The sequence below is a fragment of the Nerophis ophidion genome, linkage group LG06 (assembly GCF_033978795.1).
Source record: "Nerophis ophidion isolate RoL-2023_Sa linkage group LG06, RoL_Noph_v1.0, whole genome shotgun sequence".
NCBI classification, from domain to species: Eukaryota; Metazoa; Chordata; class Actinopteri; order Syngnathiformes; family Syngnathidae; genus Nerophis; species Nerophis ophidion.
Genome location: NC_084616.1, coordinates 22,356,582 through 22,374,021, shown reverse-complemented (window position 1 = coordinate 22,374,021; position 17,440 = coordinate 22,356,582). Strand labels below are relative to the sequence as shown.

Sequence of the window (17,440 nt, the reverse complement as noted above, 5' to 3'; positions counted from 1 at the left end):
CAAATGTAAAATGAATAATCATTTGTCAGTTGTGACTTGCAGAAAAAAACACAACAATGTCTTAAATTTAACGACAACAAATGTTCTATATGACCTTTAATTACTGGAATAGTTGCAACGTCACACAATAACAACCAGGACTTCCATAAGCTTATTAGAGCAAGCCCATCTTGTTCAACTCCAAAGTTGACTTTAAAGGGGAACATTATCGCCAGACCTATGTAAGTGTCAATATATACCTTGATGGTGCAGAAAAAAGACCATATATTTTTTTAACCGATTTCCGAACTCTAAATGGGTGAATTTTGGCGAATTAAATGACTTTCTGTTTATCGCTCTTTTTGCGATGACGTCAGAACATGACATCTCCGAGCTAATACAGCCACCATTTTCATTTTCAACACATTGCAAACATTGCGTCTCAGCTCTGTTATTTTCCGTTTTTTCGACTATTTTTTGGAACCTTGGAGACATCATGCCTCGTCGGTGTGTTGTCGGAGGGTGTAACAACACTATCAGGGAGGGATTCAAGTTGCACCACTGGCCCGAAGATGCGAAAGTGTCTGCCCCCAGACCCCCATTGAATGTGCCAGAGTGTCTCCACATTTTACCGGCGATGACAGACATGACACAGATGTATGGATAACCTGCAGATGTATTTACAACGATGAAGTCAACGAGATCACAAAGGTGAGTTTTGTTGATGTTGACTTATGTGCTAATCAGGCATATTTGGTCGCGGTGTGACTGGCAGCTAATCGATGCTAACATGCTACGCTAATCGACGCTAACATGCTATTTACCGGCGGTGCTAAAGCAGACATGGCACAGAGATGTATGGATAGCCTGCAGATGCATTTGCAACTATAAAGTCAACAAAATCACAAAGGTGAGTTTTGTTGATGTTGACTGCCAGCTAATCGATGCTAACATGCTACGCTAATCGATGCTAACATGCTATTTACCGGCGGTGCTCAAGCAGACATGGCACAGAGATGTATGGATAACCTGCAGATGCATTTGCAACTATATTACGTTTCCTTCCACCCACATTTAATGCGAAAAAAACACTTACCAATCGAAGGATTTAAGTTGCTCCAGTGTCACGAGATGCGAAAGTCCTGATCGTTTGGTCCGAACATTTTACCGGCGATGCTAACGCAGCTATTCGGCCATGCTATGGCTATGAATAGCGTCAATAGCTATTCACTCAATAGCTTCAGTTTCTTCTTCAATACTTTCATACTCCAACCATCCGTTTCAATACATGCGTAATCTGTTGAATCGCTGAAGCCGCTGAAATCCGTGTCTGAATCCGAGCTAATGTCGCTATATCTTGCTGTGCTATTCGCCATTGTTAGTTTACATTGGCAGCACTGTATGACGTCACAGGGAAATGGATAGTCGCATCGCAAATAGCGTAAATCAAGCACTTTAAAGCTTTTTTTAGGGATATTCCGGGACCGGTACAATTTTGAAAAAAACTTAAAAAAATACAACAAGCCACTTGGAACTGATTTTTATTGTTTTTAACCCTTTTGAAATTGTGACAAAGTTCCCCTTTAAATGATCAAACAATTTTCAAGATCAAATGTTTCTACCATTCCCAAGCCTCCTAAAATCCTACGACTTTGTCACACTCTGAATCGCTAAATCGTCTCTCCGCTCACTTGCTCCTTTCTTCTTCCTCCCTGGAGAGCCAATAAGCACTGGAGCGCTTTGCAGAATACCCTGCTAACTCTCTCAATCTCCCGCTTTGTCTTTATTTGCTCGTCTTCTGTTTCTGGTGGACTCACAAGACTTTTCTTCTCTGTATGATTTGACTGAAACACTCATCACGGGGCAGTGGACCTTTTTGAAGAAGGATGCCCCTCAATTTACTGGGCTGTTCAGAATGATTTATTGATAAGCAAAGTCGTTATGACGCACTTTGCAGTAATTGCACACTAAGAGAACACTGAAGTTGTTGTGAACTGTTAACTCGCCTACAATCTGCTAGCTAGCTACAATTTTTGGCAGCAAAACGTCAGTCAGGCTGTGCGGGTTGTTACGGTTACATTGGCGGACAAATTGTCACTGTAGTTTTGTGGGTTAATCCAAGTGGTTGTTGTCCCATCTCTTTCCACGGGCCCTCACACGAGTTGGCAGGTGCGCTTGGCAGATGCGATCACGTCCTTCCCAATTCTCCCACCCACCATTAAAAAAAACTCAGGAAAATCGGAGCATGTGGAAAGAAGTTATAATTGTGACAATTTTCCACCACAAGTGGGAAATATTGGCGTCAATATCAATGTCTAGTCATGATCAGTTCCCAATTTGAATTAAATTAAAAGGAGAACTGGTCAAGTAATGACAGTTTGATTGCAAGAAGTATACGGTACAGAAGGCAAATTGTACATTACAGTACAGTACAATATATTCAGGGCTGAAAGCTGTAAAAAGAAGGAGCCTAATGAGTGCAGCGCGGACAACAATGGCGATCGCATTATATGTCTCGTTTTCGGGACATATGCAGACCCCAAATACAGAGCAGCAGGTAACAACCAACAGGTAAGAAAAGTTGGTTTTGCATAATATCGTGAAATTAAACGCCAGATAATACGTCCCCTAATTATACACACACCATAATAATGCCCTTATGCTGAAACACAGTACGTCTAACTACGGTAGCAGTAATGCTCCGCGTCCCGTCAAGGGCTTCGTAGCTTACCAAAGTCGTACAAAAACATTTTGACAAGTATTTAAGCACCGTGTGTAATGTTCTATATTTTCAATGAAACATCAAAGTTTTGGTGTTGCTTGCTTACCGGTACTTGCTAGCATCATTTATTAAAGAGGGGGCGTCAACCTGCAGTCAACACGTATCTCATATGTGTGACTGCCATCTACTGGTCACACCATGTATCAAATAAAATCATTTCAAGGTGGGCAAGCACAACCAGAATCATTCCATATATTCGGTGCACCGGGTTATAAGGCACACCATCCATTTTTGTGAAAATGAAAGGGTTTTAAGTGCTCTTTATAGTCTGAAATATACAGTACATTACAACCAGAATTATTACGTACATTAAGCGCACCGGGTTACAGTATATGGCGCACCATCCCTTTTTGTAAAAATGAAAAGAATTCAAAGGCCTACTGAAATGAGATTTTCTTATTTAAACGAGGATAGTAGGTCCATTCTAAGAGTCATACTTGATAATTTTTGGATATTGCCATATTTTTGCTGAAAGGATTTAGTAAAAAACATCCACGATAAAGTTTGCAACTTTCGGTGTTAAGAGAAATGCCCTGACTCTACCGGAAGTCGCTGACGATGACGTCACATGTTTGATGGCTCCTCATATATTCACATTGATTTTAATGAGAGTCTCCAACAAAAAGTGCTATTTGGACCGGGGAAACGACAATTTCCCCATTAATTTTAGTGAGGATGAAAGATTCGTGTTTGAAGATATTGATAGTGGCGGACTAGAACAAAAAAATTATTTAAAAAAATAAGTTAAAAAAAAAAATTGGGACGGAGACATTTACTAGGATAATTCTGGGAAATCCCTTATCTTTCTATTGTGTTGCTAGTGTTTTAGTGAGTTAAATAGTACCTGATAGTCGGAGGTGTACGTCCACGGGTGTCTTGACGCCAATGTCTCAGGGGAGTCGACGGCAGCTTTATGGACGGCACAAGCTCAGCTTTTCTCCGGTAAGAAGCGACTTTTTACCACAATTTTCTCATCGAAACCTGCTGGTTGACATTCCGTCGTAATTCATGTTTGCTTGACCGGTCTGATCCATAGTAAAGTTTCACCTCCGGGAGTTTTAAACAAGGAATCAGCGTGTGTTTGTGTGGCTAAAGGCTAAAGCTTCCCAACTCCATCTTTCTACTGTGACTTCTCCAATATTAATTGAACAAATTGCAAAAGATTCAGCAACACAGATCTCCAAAACACTGTGTAATTATGCCGTTAAAGCAGACGACTTTTAGCTGTGTGTGTGTGCAGCGCTCATATTTCCTTAAAACCCCTGCCGTCTTGCGTACGGCGTTATCATTACACGACGTTTTCAAGACGAAACCCCCGGGAAATTTAAAATTGTAATTTAGTAAACTAAAAAGGCCGTATTGGCATGTGTTGCAATGTTAATATTTCATCATTGATATATAAACTATCAGACTGCGTGGTGGGTAGTAGTGGGTTTCAGTAGGCCTTTAAGTGCACCCTATAGTCAGAAATATACAGTACATTAAAACTAGAATCATTTCGTATATGAGGCGCACCAGGTTATAAGGGGCACCATCCATTTTTGTGAAAATTAAATGATTTTAATTGCCGCTTTATATTCCATAATATACGGTACGTTAAATCGATGACTTTAAAAGGGTTTGTTGTACCTGCACTGCGAAGGTCCCCAGAACAATGGAACAGAAGATGGGGTTGGAAAATATGCCGTCAAAGACATTGCGCTCCCCGTGGATCTTGCGTGCGTTGATCTCGTTGAAGAGCTGCATGAGCACAAACGTGTTGAAGATGATGGTGTAGTGCTCGGACGGCGGCGAGTGGAGCGGAGCGTTGCGGCCGCTGTCGATGTTGAAAATGCGCTCGCCTGGAACCCCAGGGAGGGAAGAGAAAAGGAGATGAACAGTCTGCCGTGTTTGGTCAGCAAAATACACTTTATACTGTATGCCAGGAGGCGACAAATAGGAATGAGCTTGTTCCGCGTGCTAACGGCGTGTATAACATTAAAACGTGCGTGTGAGCACCTATGAAGAGCAGGGTGAAAATGATGACGAGTTGGTACACTCCGTGGCCCAAGATGTTTTTCATCATTGTGAGGGAAATGAGCGGGTTGTTGCGGCCGTAGGGTTTCCGTAGCAACAGTGCCTCAGTCGGGGGCTCGGTGGCCAGGGCCAGGGAAGCAAACGTGTCCATGATGAGGTTCACCCACAGCATCTGCACTGCCTTCAGAGGTGAGTCCTGCACAGAAATGAACAGCACACATACGTTGTGTTCCTTTGAAAAATCATACTTTTTGTATTTTTACTCCCCGACTTTACTATTTTTTTTGAGGCCTAATTTCTGTAAAAAAGTATGCAATCGTCCAATGGCGAATAATGCCAGCTCACTTTGTATGTTTATCCACAGTGCAGAGCATCTCCACTAAGTTAATAGTAATCACCTCCTTTGCGTAAAAGAACAGTAAATGGAAGCATGTTACAGCAGGAAGTAAGCAAATATTAACAGGAAATGAACAAATAGATTAATACGAGATATAGAGGAGATGTACATTGACTTTTGTCGTAAGCCCCCTGCCAAAGTACCCATTCTCATTAATGGCTGTGCTGTTGAAATAGTCAGTGAATACAGGTATCGAGGCACAATTATAGACAATAAATTGACCTTTGATGCCAACACTGACCGTATTTGTAAGAAGGCCAATCAGAGGCTGTTTTTCTTGAGGAAACTGAGGGGGTTTCAGGTTGATCGGACACTAATGTGGATGATTTATTCATCTTGTATCGAGTCTATTTTAACATATTCTATCACTTTCTGGTTTGGTAACCTCAGTGTGGCCAATAAAAACAGACTAGGTGGTATAATCAAAGTTTGCCAAAAGACCATAGGCACTGCCTTGAAAACCTTGAGCCAGATTTATCAGGTCAGAGTCATCCAGAAGGCAAAGGCCATTCTGGACAACCCTCAGCACCCTCTCTCCTTAGAGTTTAGACCAGTGGTTCTTAACCTGGGTTCGATCGAACCCTAGGGGTTCGGTGAGTCGGCCTCAGGGGTTCGGCAGAGGTCAAAACACACCCGACTCATCGGCTCAATAAAAACTTCTCCCTATCGGCGTATTACGGATACGGCAACAGCAGAAGTCACACTGATCTGCAGGTGTGTAATTTGTTGTGAGTTTATGCAGTCTAGTGTGAGTTTAGTGTTGGTTTTGTTCTTTGAACAAAGTGATGTTCATGCACGGTTCATTATGTGCACCAGTAAAAAAAACATGGTAACACTTTAGTATGGGGGAAATATTCACCATTAATTAGTGGCTTATTAACATGCAAATTATTAACATATAGGCTCTTAACTAGTCATTAATAACCCTTGTGTGGTGTTCGGGTCTGTGGGACCCGTTTTCATTTTTTGTTAAAAGAAAAATGATACAATTAATTAATTTTTCAAACTGAGACTCACTGACGTTGGCTCATTTTCTGTGAAGAACATATATCAGACTACAATTTTAATGACCACACATCATATACCCCCTACACATTTCTATTACATATAAGATGTCCGGGTCCACTGGACCCGGGGCTAATAGAAGTGTGGAAATTGATGTTCTGTGTAACACACACACACACGCACGCACGCACGCACGCACGCACGCACGCACGCACACACACACACACACACACACACACACACACACACACACACACACACACACATACAGCAGGCCTAGACAGGAGGAGGACAGAGTGTAGGTACACAGAACATCAGAGCGTCAAATGTGCGAGAAAATGAGAGCAGACATTGTTGACAAACAATGTTGCGACCTTGTGTGGGAACCGCAGGTGCGGAAACACAAAAGAATAATCAATGTGGGATGCAGAAACTGGTAGAGAAATTTTCCGGGCAACGTTCATGTTGTTGTTTCTCAGCCTGTGTTTGTGGGTCTGATGGACCTGTTGCATTTTGTGGCTTTTAATGCCTCACAATCAAACACGTTTATGTTAAAATACTGAAAAGATGTTTACCTTATCCCAATAAACATCTGTTCAGTATTTTAACATAAACGTGTTTGATTGTAGGGCATTAAAAGCCACAAAGCGCAACAGGTCCATCAGACCCACAAACGCTGGCTGAGTAACAACAATATGAACATTACCCAAGGGTTAAGTACTTATTAATGCCTTATTCGGCATGGCCTCATTATAACCCTAACCCTCTAACCCTAACCAAATAACTCCAAATTAAGTCTTTGTTACTTAGACTATGTTCTCCGTACTAAAGTGTTACCAAAAACCCATAACTTTGTCTTGAATTTGTAAAAAAAAACATTTTATTTTTCACTAAGAAGGGTTCGGTGAATGTGCATATGAAACTAACGGAGTTCGGTACCTCCAACAAGGTTAAGAACCACTGGTTTAGACTCTTGCTCTCAGGATGTAGGTACGCCCCTAGTAATAGAAAGGCCAAAAACAACTGATTTGTTCCCTCAGCTGTTGTTTTTATAAATGAGCTCCTTAAACAAGCTTAGCTGCAATGTAGTCACTTTAGTGGGATGCGACGTGTGATTAGTTTTTATTGTATTACAAATGTTTTTAGTTTTTAGTTTTATGATGGTTTGTATGTTGTATGTATTTTATGTATTTATACCTTGCTTTTACTGTTGTACCTCGTTTTTTACTGTTGTACCTCGTTTTTACTGTTGTACCTTGTTTTTATTGTTGTACCTTGTTTTTACTGTTGAACCTTGTTTTTACTGTTGAAACTTGTTTTTAATGCCTACTGCTGCAAACCAAATTGCCCCTCGGGGACAATAAAGATTTTCTAAGTCTAAGTCTAGAGAGGAAAATGTAAGGATTTCTGTTGCCATGTATCGGTAGTGTCGATACCAGGGGTAGTATCAGTATACCGTAAATCCCGGACTATAAGCCGCTACTTTTTTTCTGTAGATTTTGAACCCTGCGGCTTATAAAATGGAGCGGCTAATTAATGGATTTTTTTCGCTAATCCCTATAATGTGTTGTTTTCAATAGTTTGCATTAAACCCAAGCAATGGCCCCTGGACAACACTTTGGACACCCAAGCATTGAAACATTCACAGTTGATACACGGTATCGGAATCAGCAGTTTAAAACCCTGGTAAAAACTAATAATAATAATATACTTAAACAGCACGGTGGTTCAGGGGTTAGTGCATGTGCCTCACAATACCAAGGTCCTGAGTTGTCCAGGGTTCAATCCCGGGCTCGGGATCTTTCTGTGTGGAGTTTGCATGTTCTCCCCGTGACTGTGTGGGTTCCCGCCGGGTACTCCGGCTTCCTCCCACCACCAAAGAAATGCACCTGGTGATAGGCTGATTGGTAACTCTAAATTGTCCCTAGTGTGTGAATGTAATGTTGTCTGTCTATCTGTGTGGGCCCTGCGATGAGGTGGCGACTCGTCCAGGGTGTGCCCCGCCTTCCACCCAAATGGGACAAGCAGTAGAAAATGGATGGATGGATAGTATACTTAGTCACCTATAACACAAAGGTGTGTCTTTAAATATACAAACCCCGTTTCCATATGAGTTTGGAAATTGTGTTAGATGTAAATATAAACGGAATACAATTATATGCAAATCCTTTTCAACCCATATTCAATTGAATGCACTGCAAAGACAACATATTTGATGTTCACACTCATAAACTTTATTTTTTTTTGCAAACAATAATTAACTTAGAATTTCATGGCTGCAACACGTGCCAAAGTAGTTGGGAAAGGACATGTTCACCACTGTGTTACATCACCTTTTCTTTTAACAACACTTAATAAACGTTTGGGAACTGAGGAAACTAATTGTTGAAGCTCTGAAAGTGGAATTCTTTCCCATTCTTGTTTTATCTAGCGCTTCAGTCGTTCAACAGTGCGTGGTCTCCGCTGTTGTATTTTACGCTTCATAATGCGCCACACATTTTCCATGGGAGAAAGCTCTGGACTGCAGGCGTGCCAGGAAAGTACCCGCACTCTTTTTTTACAAAGCCATGCTTTTGTAACACTTGTGTTGCTGAAATAAGCAGGGGCGTCTATGATAACGTTGCTTGGATGACAACATATGTTGATCCAAAACCTGTGTGGACCTTTCAGCATTAATGGTGCCTTCACAGTTTGTAAGTTACCCATGCCTTGGGCACTAATACACCCCCATACCATCACAGATGCTGGCTTTTGAACTTTGCGCCTATAACAATCCGAATGGTTATTTTCTTCTTTGTTCTGGAGGATACCACGTCCTCTGTTTCCAAATTTAATTTGAAATGTGGACTCAGACCACAGAACACCTTTCCACTTTGCATCAGTCTATCTTAGGTGAGCTCGGGCCCAGCCAAGCCAGCGGCGTTTCAGGATATTGTTGATAAATGGGTTTGGCTTTGCATAGTAGAGTTTTAACTTGCACTTACAGATGTAGCAATCAACTTTAGTTAATGACAGTGGTTTTATGAAGTGTTCCTGAGCCCATGTGGTGATATCCTTTACACAATGTCGGTTTTTGATGCAGTACCGCCTGACGGATCAAAGGTCCGTAATATCATCGCTTACGTGCAGTGATTTCTCCCCAGATTCTCTAAACCTTTTGATGATTTTACGGACCGTAGATGGGAAAAATCCCTAAATTCCTGGCAATAGCTCATTGAGAAATGTTGTTCTAAAACTGTTCGACAATTTGCTTACAAATTGGTGACCCTCACCCCCATCCTTGTTTGTGAATTACTTAGCATTTCATGGAAGCTGCTTTTATACCCAATCATGGCACCCAACTGTTCCCAATTAGCCTGCACACATGTGGGATATTCCATATAAGAGTTTGATGAGCATTCCTCAACCTTATCAGTATTTATTGCCACCTTTCCCAACTTCTTTGTCACGTGTTGCTGGCATCAAATTCTAAAGTTAATGCTTATTTGCAAAAAAAAAATGTTTGTCAGTTTGAAAATCAAATATGTTGTCTTTGTAGCATATTCAACTGAATATGGTTTGGAAAAGATTTGCAAATCATTGTATTCCGTTTATATTTACATCTAACACAATTTCCCAACTCATATGGAAAGGTTTGTATATAATATCTGTTTCTAGCATTTGAAAAATTACATACATCAAAATGACCCTCCCATACTTGACTTTTCAGTATGCGTCCCTTGGTGTAAAAAGTTTATACACCCCTGGTCTAAAATAATATATAAGCTCTCAAAGTACAAATAAAATGTAGTTAAAATGTAAACAAAGTTTAGTTAGTTAGGTAGTTTTAAAAATAAAAAATAATATTTACCAATACATTTATTTTAAAAATCACAACAACTTTTAAATGTGTAACTGGACATTGATATTTTCGTACAGGCAGAACTTTTGACACGCTAGTTACACAATCCTATTATTAATATTTTCATTCTCTTCTTACATGAAAAAAACAACAGTAAGAATGTAAGGAAAAATAGAACAAAAATAGCTATATATTAAGAAAAAGCTGAAATGTTCTAACTAATAATTAGTCACCAGTGATACAAAGCTGACACAATATCTGTTGTTAGCATTTTTTTTTAATTAAAAAATATCAGAATGGTGCCCGCATACTTTGTCTTTTCAGTATGTGAGCATTGGTATCGATATCTTGATTTGAGAATCAATATTAGCGCATAAAGATGAGGTGCCAGTGGTATCGATATTTCTGTATTGATCCACACATTATGAGCCCTGATGTACCTGAGTGATGCAGGCCCCGGTGAAGGCCACTATGACGGCCACCACATTCACTGTGAGCTGGAACTGCAGGAACTTGGAGATGCTGTCGTAGACGTTTCGTCCCCACATCACCGCCTTGACGATGCTGCTGAAGTTGTCATCGGTCAGGATGATGTCAGATGCCTCTTTCGCCACGTCTGTCCCCGCGATGCCCTGACAAGAGATGGAGACGGCGAGGAGAGTCAGAGCGTGAATCACTGGAGCGTTCAGCCGTCCTAATCATTCTGGAGAGTTACTGCCTCGACGCTGTGTTGCCCTCCTTCAAATCTTAGTAGTGAGCATGAGTAAGAGCTGTGAGCAAAGACAAATGCACGCGACCGCAACTCAAAATACATTTATTATTAACAATGGGGTTGGCACCAAATGTTTTCTTGATGCTTCATTCAAAACTTTTCAACCAATGTCGCTCTTACTGCATAGGACTTATTCAACATACTTTTGGTTTGCTGTACCCACATCTTGTAGAAATTTGAGCATGCTGGGAACAATTTAAGGCCGTCATTCACAGCGTCGGTGAAGCATGGCGAGGCTGCTCAGACAAAGCTGCCGCTTCAAGGATTTTATCGGTGAAGGGGGATTTCTACCTTAGCAGGTTTTTAAACCGTGATAAGACAAGATTTTTGGGGAAAAAGATACCCGCGGGAACCTTTATTACAGCGAAGGAGAATACAGCCGATGGAGGACGGCCTCACACTGCTAGTTTATGCTAACGCTAGTGGTGGCTGCAAATATGTTTGTTTACCACTCCCAGACTTTTCAACACATGCCGCAAACATTCAAGGATGCAAAGTAAAAGGATTTTCCTTTTTTTGTTTTTTTCGCAGCGACATATTTGCTAACATTTTGAAGTACACCGAGGGGACTTTTGTGCGTGTGCGGATGCTTTGACACTTAAAGGCCTACTGAAACCCACTACTACCGACCACGCAGTCTGATAGTTTATATATCAATGATGAAATATTAACATTGCAACACATGCCAAAACGGCCTTTATAGTTTACTAAATTGCAATTTTAAATTTCCCGGGAGTTTCGTCTTGAAAACGTTGTGTAATGATGACGTGTACGCAAGACGTCACGGGTTTTTAGGAAGTATGAGCGCTACGCACACACACAGCTAAATGTCGTCTGCTTTAACGGCATAATTATACAGTATTTTGGAGAACTGTGTTGCTGAATCTTTTGCAATTTGTTCAATTAATATTGGAGAAGTCAAAGTGGCAAGATGGAGTTGGGAAGCTTTAGCCTTTAGCCACACAAACACACGGTGATTCCTTGTTTAAAATTCCTGGAGGTGAAAATTTACTATGGATCAGAGCGCGGTCAAGCGAACATTAAAACACGAAGGAATGTCAACTAACAGGTTTCGGTGAGAAAATTGTGGTTAAAAAGTCGCTTCTTACCGGAGAAAAGCTGAGCTTGTGCCGTCCATAGCTGCCGTCGACTCCCCTGAGACACTGCGCGTCAAGACACCCGTGGAGACACCCTTCTGACTATCAGGTACTATTTAACTCACTAAAACACAATAGAAAGATAAGAGATTTCCCAGAATTATCCTACTAAATGTGTCTAAAAACACCGGAATCCGTCCCAATGCAATCGCGTTTGTTTTTTGTTTTTTTCTAGTCCGTCGCCATCAATATCCTCAAACACGAATCTTTCATCCTCGCTCAAATTAATGGGGAAATTGTCATTTTCTCGGTCCGAATAGCACTTTTTGTTGGAGGCTCCCTTTATAAACAATGTGAATATGTGAGGAGCCCCCACACTTGCGACGTCATCGTCTGCGACTTCCAGTAGAGGCAGGGCTTTTGTCTTGGCACCGAAAGTTGCAAACTTTATCGTGGATGTTCTCTACTAAATCTTTTCAGCAAAAATATGGCAATATCGCGAAATGATCAAGTATGACACATAGCATGGATCTGCTATCCCCGTTTAAATAAGAAAATCTCATTTCAGTAGGCCTTTAAAGGCCTTTAAATACCTTATTTAAAAGGGATAGCAGGTCCATTCTATGTGTCATACTTGATCTTTTCGCGATATTGCCATATTTTTGCTGAGAGGATTTAGTAGAGAACATCCACGATAAAGTTCGCAACTTTTAGTCGCTAATAGAAAAGCCCTGCCTTTACCGGAAGTATGTGCGTGTGACATCACGAGTTGCAGGGCTCCACACATATTCACATTAATTATAATGGAAGCCACCAGCAGTAAGAGCAATTCGGATCGAGAAAGGGACAATTTCCCCATTAATTTGAGCGAGGATGAAAGATTCGTGAATCACGATATTGATAGTGAAGGACTAGAATTTTTTTTTTTTAAATAAATTTCAAAAAAGCGACAGATTCGGGCGGCGGCAGTGTGAGCGTTTCAGATGTAATTAGACACATTTACTAGGATAATTCTGGAAGATCCCTTATATGCTAATTGTTTTAATAGTGTTTTAGTGAGATTTTAAAGATTGTAAAGACATACCTCGAGGTCAGATGGCTGCGGTGAACACGCAGGGTCTCAGAGAGAAGCCGAGGAGCCCGGCTCACAGCTGTCTTTTTTGACAGCTGCTGCAGTAAGATGTATATCACTATTTTCCCATCCAAAATCATGCTGGTTGACGTAGAGAAAACATGTTCGCTTGACCGCTCTGCTTCACAACAAACAAAGAAACACCGGCTGTGTCTCGGTGTTAAAGACAGCTGCAATCCACCGCTTTCCACCAACAGCATTGTTCTTTATAGTCTCCATTATTAAATGAACAAATTGCAAAAGATTCAGCAACACAGATGTCCAAAATACTGTGTAATTATGCGATTAAAGCAGACAACCTTTAGCCGCGAGTGGTGCAGCGCTAATATTTCCAAACAATCCGTGACGTCACGCGTACGCGTCATCATTCCTCGACGTTTTCAACAAGAAACTCGTGGGAAATTTAAAATTGCAATTTAGTAAACTAAGAAGGCCGTATTGGCATGTGTTGCAATGTTAATATTTCATCATTGATATATAAACTATCAGACTGCGTGGTCGGTAGTAGTGGGTTTCAGTAGGGGAACTGCACTTTTTTGGGGGGAATCGTTCACAAACATTATGAAAGAAATGAGGACGGATGTTTTTTTTTTTTTAATGCATTCTACATAATAAATAAATGCATTCAAAACTCAGCTTACAATAGAGCCCATAGAAAGCTGCTCTATTCTGCCTAAAAAGCCCTTTTAAAAACATCTAAACACCTCTGTTAAGGTTTTATATAATGATGTAAGTATATATGTAATGTAATATCATTATAACATTTAATATTTTACGCATTTTGATCATTTTAAGCATTATTTCAAAAACACATCAAGTTTCTACATCACTGATTATTACACACTGCAGACTTCATGACAGGAGAGCTAACAAACATGATAAAACATTAATTACTGTACAAGGTCTGCTGTCATTAGGATGCCGACAGCTAGGATGTTCATATATTCCCATTTAGATGAAACATAACTCATAATCCTCACAAATAAAAGGCTACCAATCGTTTTTTCGTGTTGTTGTCACCATTTCTAGGTCTAAATTGCCTGTCAAAGTTTACCAAATTGTCAGAATACGCCCTCATCCTTCTACTATCCAGGTGAAAGGTATGATTTATGATCTACATTAAAGTTTGACGAGCAAGGAAACAAGGAAGCAGCTGATTAGTAGATGATTTCAACATAGGCACACAGGAAGCGATCACAGCGCAGCTATAAATAATTGATCTGTGTTAGCGTTTATAATAACAATATCACTAATACTTGGTTAATATGCAAGTCACCAAATGTAGAATGAGTTTGGTTGGCGCTTTTTGAATTGTTCCTTATTGGGTTTTATGGGCGGAATAGAGGACATCTCATTGGCTCTGCGGTAAGCAGACTTTTATTTACGTTTACAAGTTAGAATACATTTAAAAAATACATCTGTAGTCATTTCTTTCATAATGACTGTGAATAATAGGCAAAATTTAAAAAAAAATGCAGTTCCCCTTTAAGCTGGCTGTTGTTGTGTTTGGATAAAAAAGAGATCGTTGATCAATTCCCTGCTCGTAATGTTGGTTTGATACATATACAGTGTACTGTACATACATGTTATAGTGTCTTCAAAGTGTGCATTTGTCAATATAAAATAGTGACTTTTGTCGAGGCCAGAACCAATTGTTCATGTTTACATTGTTTCTTAGGGAAAAACCTGTTCCACTATACCAGGGGTAGGGAACCTATGGTTCGCGAGCCAGATGTGGCTCTTTTGATGACTGCATTTGGCTCTCGGATAAATCTGAGCTGACATCGCTTGACACGATAAGTAAAGAATAATTCCGCTTGTTAAAAATAACGTTCAAAATATGCAAAATTCTCATGATTTTTTATGTACAAGAAGTTGCGTTAATGGTAAGAAGTAATTTATTTATTATTGGTTAGTGTGGGGCTTGCCCTCCTGGGGGTTCTTCAGACCACCAAGCACCGACATGAGAGCCTGTTTCAGGGTTACAATATTGTTTTATTATTCAATAATACAAAAAAAGAAGGGAAAAACCAAAGGAAAAACATTAAAACAGCAGAAACAAAGGGAAGAAAAATAAAAGATTAAAAAACAAATTTAAAATGAAAAATAAATGAGAAAAACCAAAAAGAAGAAAAACAAGAAAAATTATACGAAAAACAAAAACAAAAAAATAAATGGTAAAAAAAACAAAAGAAAAAAAATAAAACAAACACAACAAAAAAGATTAAAAAACAAATGAAAAACAAAAAATTAAAGAGATAAACAAAAATGAAGAAAAAAAACAAGAAAATTATACAAAAAACACAAAACAAAAATAAAAAAGGAAAAAACTAAGCAAAAAAGTTAAGTCAACAAAAACAAAAGAAAAAAAGAATAAAACAAATCAAAAATTGGCTCCAGTTTCAACCCCGTCTCTCCCCCTGGCTGTTGCTTATAACAGAGCGACAGGTAATTAGATAACAAGGCCCAGACGGGCCATTTACGCACCTGTCGCTGATTTTGAGGCCGGTCCTAGCACACCCTGCTTCGCTGCAGGCCACGTCCCCTCCACAGTTAGCATCAGAATAACAATGTTATTCCAAAGAATAAGAGACTTATTATACTCTAGAAAAGTTGGCCTTACTTAAAAATGCACGCGTTTAGTTGTGTTCAGTGTTAAAAAAAATATTATATGGCTCTTACAGAAATACATTTTAAAATATTTGGCTTTCTTGGCTCTCTCAGCCAAAAAGGTTCCCGACCCCTGCTCTATACCAACGTTTCGGTTGCCGAACCATGTTCAAGAACCAATTCATTTTGTTACACTTTATAAAGAATTTCTTAAGTGTTCCTTATTTTGCACCTTCATTTAAGTGTTAAATGTGATTTTAGAGTCATGTTTACATTGATTGTGTTCCATGCTTGTGTTGACATATCCTTTTTATGATGTTGCCCCCGTTGTTTTAATTTAATTGTTTAATTCTAATTCACCTTCGTTATGTGCAGCACTTTGTGATTTGCCTTGATAGCTGAGGGGATTGTAATCAGAGGAAGGTTACATTGGAAATAAAATGTTTTACATTTCATATATTTTTCTCCTGCTCCTTATTTTCGATTGACCATAAAATTGTCAATATTTATTAATCTATATCACGATACAGTTTTCAGCGATATTGCTCAGTCCTAGTAGAAATTGATGGGAAAAAAAAACACAAAGATGAACGTCTATTACCATAGCGAAGCCGACATCAGCCTTCTTTAGAGCAGGTCCATCGTTGGTTCCATCGCCTGTCACTGCAACCACTTGCCTCTGTTCTAGGACGCTGCTGTCAATGATGCCTACAGGAAGGACAGAGAGTTGGAAGGTCCAGGTGTGTGTGTTTGCTTTGACAGATGAACGTCAACTCACCTTTGACAAGAGTGTGTTTGTCTGTTGGTGAAGAGCGAGCCAACACGCGCAGTTTAGGCCAGATTTTATCGATGCGTTCTTGTTCAATCTGCATGATGGAGAGAGGGGGACACACAATAGATAAAATTTCCCATTATTGAATCAGCAATGGAAAATATGTTGTTCTCTAACCACTCTTGTGATCAAATCCAGCGTATATGGTAGGGCTCTTGAAATATAACGACTTGTACCCAATGTGGCGAAAAGTGCACTGTGCTAATGAGGAGCAGTTCCTCCCATTAGGAGTTGTGCTCAGCCAAAGGCTTTCAAGGAATGCACTTAGGACAGGGGTCTGCAACCTTTACAACTCAAAGAGCCATTTTGACCCGTTTTACAAAATAAAGAAAACAATGGGAGCCACAAAACTCTTTTGAAATTTAAAATGAAATAACACAGCATACAAAGTTTTTTTTTGCTTTGTGCTATGTATAAACCAGGGGTCTCAGACACGCGCCCGCACCTTTATATGAAAATGTAATATTAGCGCGGCCCGTGAGTTTTAATTGAATGCCGCTTGACAACATCACAATTGCCAACCATCCCAATTTATCTGGGAGACTCCCAAATTTCAGGGCAACTGTTCTCTCGAATGTCTGCTGATTTTCACCCAAACGACAGTATTAAGGGCATTCTGTGATGACATTGCGCTTGACACCATCTACAACCGTAACAAACAGCTTGTCAACCCCTTTACATATTGTATGTGGCTTCTGCAGACACACGTAAGCGGCTGCAAGTCATACTTGTTCAACAGCCATGCAGGTCACACTGAGGGTGGCCGAATAAACAACTTTAACACTCTTACTAATATGCGCCACACTGTGAACCCACGCCAAACAAGAATGACAAACACATTTCAGGATAACATCGGCACTGTAACACAACATAAACACAACGGAACAAATACCCAGAATCCCATGCATCCCTAACTATTCCGGGCTACAATATACACCCCCGCACCCCCCAACCCCGCCCACCTCAACCAACGCACT

At 40.0% G+C, this 17,440-nt stretch overlaps 1 protein-coding gene across 4 annotated transcripts in view; it reads right to left on the bottom strand.

Moving 5' to 3' along the window:
* The window catches only part of atp2b3b (ATPase plasma membrane Ca2+ transporting 3b), a 184,826-nt gene that overhangs the window by 33,845 nt on the left and 133,541 nt on the right, over positions 1–17,440 (bottom strand). For all 4 annotated transcript variants that reach the window (XM_061903092.1, XM_061903089.1, XM_061903090.1 and 1 more), the window contains 5 exons: positions 16,410–16,497; positions 16,233–16,339; positions 10,461–10,652; positions 4,760–4,973; positions 4,391–4,602 (listed from right to left, as the gene is read on the bottom strand). In XM_061903092.1, the coding sequence (XP_061759076.1) occupies positions 4,391–4,602; positions 4,760–4,973; positions 10,461–10,652; positions 16,233–16,339; positions 16,410–16,497 (813 nt within the window). The remainder of the gene's footprint in view (positions 1–4,390; positions 4,603–4,759; positions 4,974–10,460; positions 10,653–16,232; positions 16,340–16,409; positions 16,498–17,440) is intronic.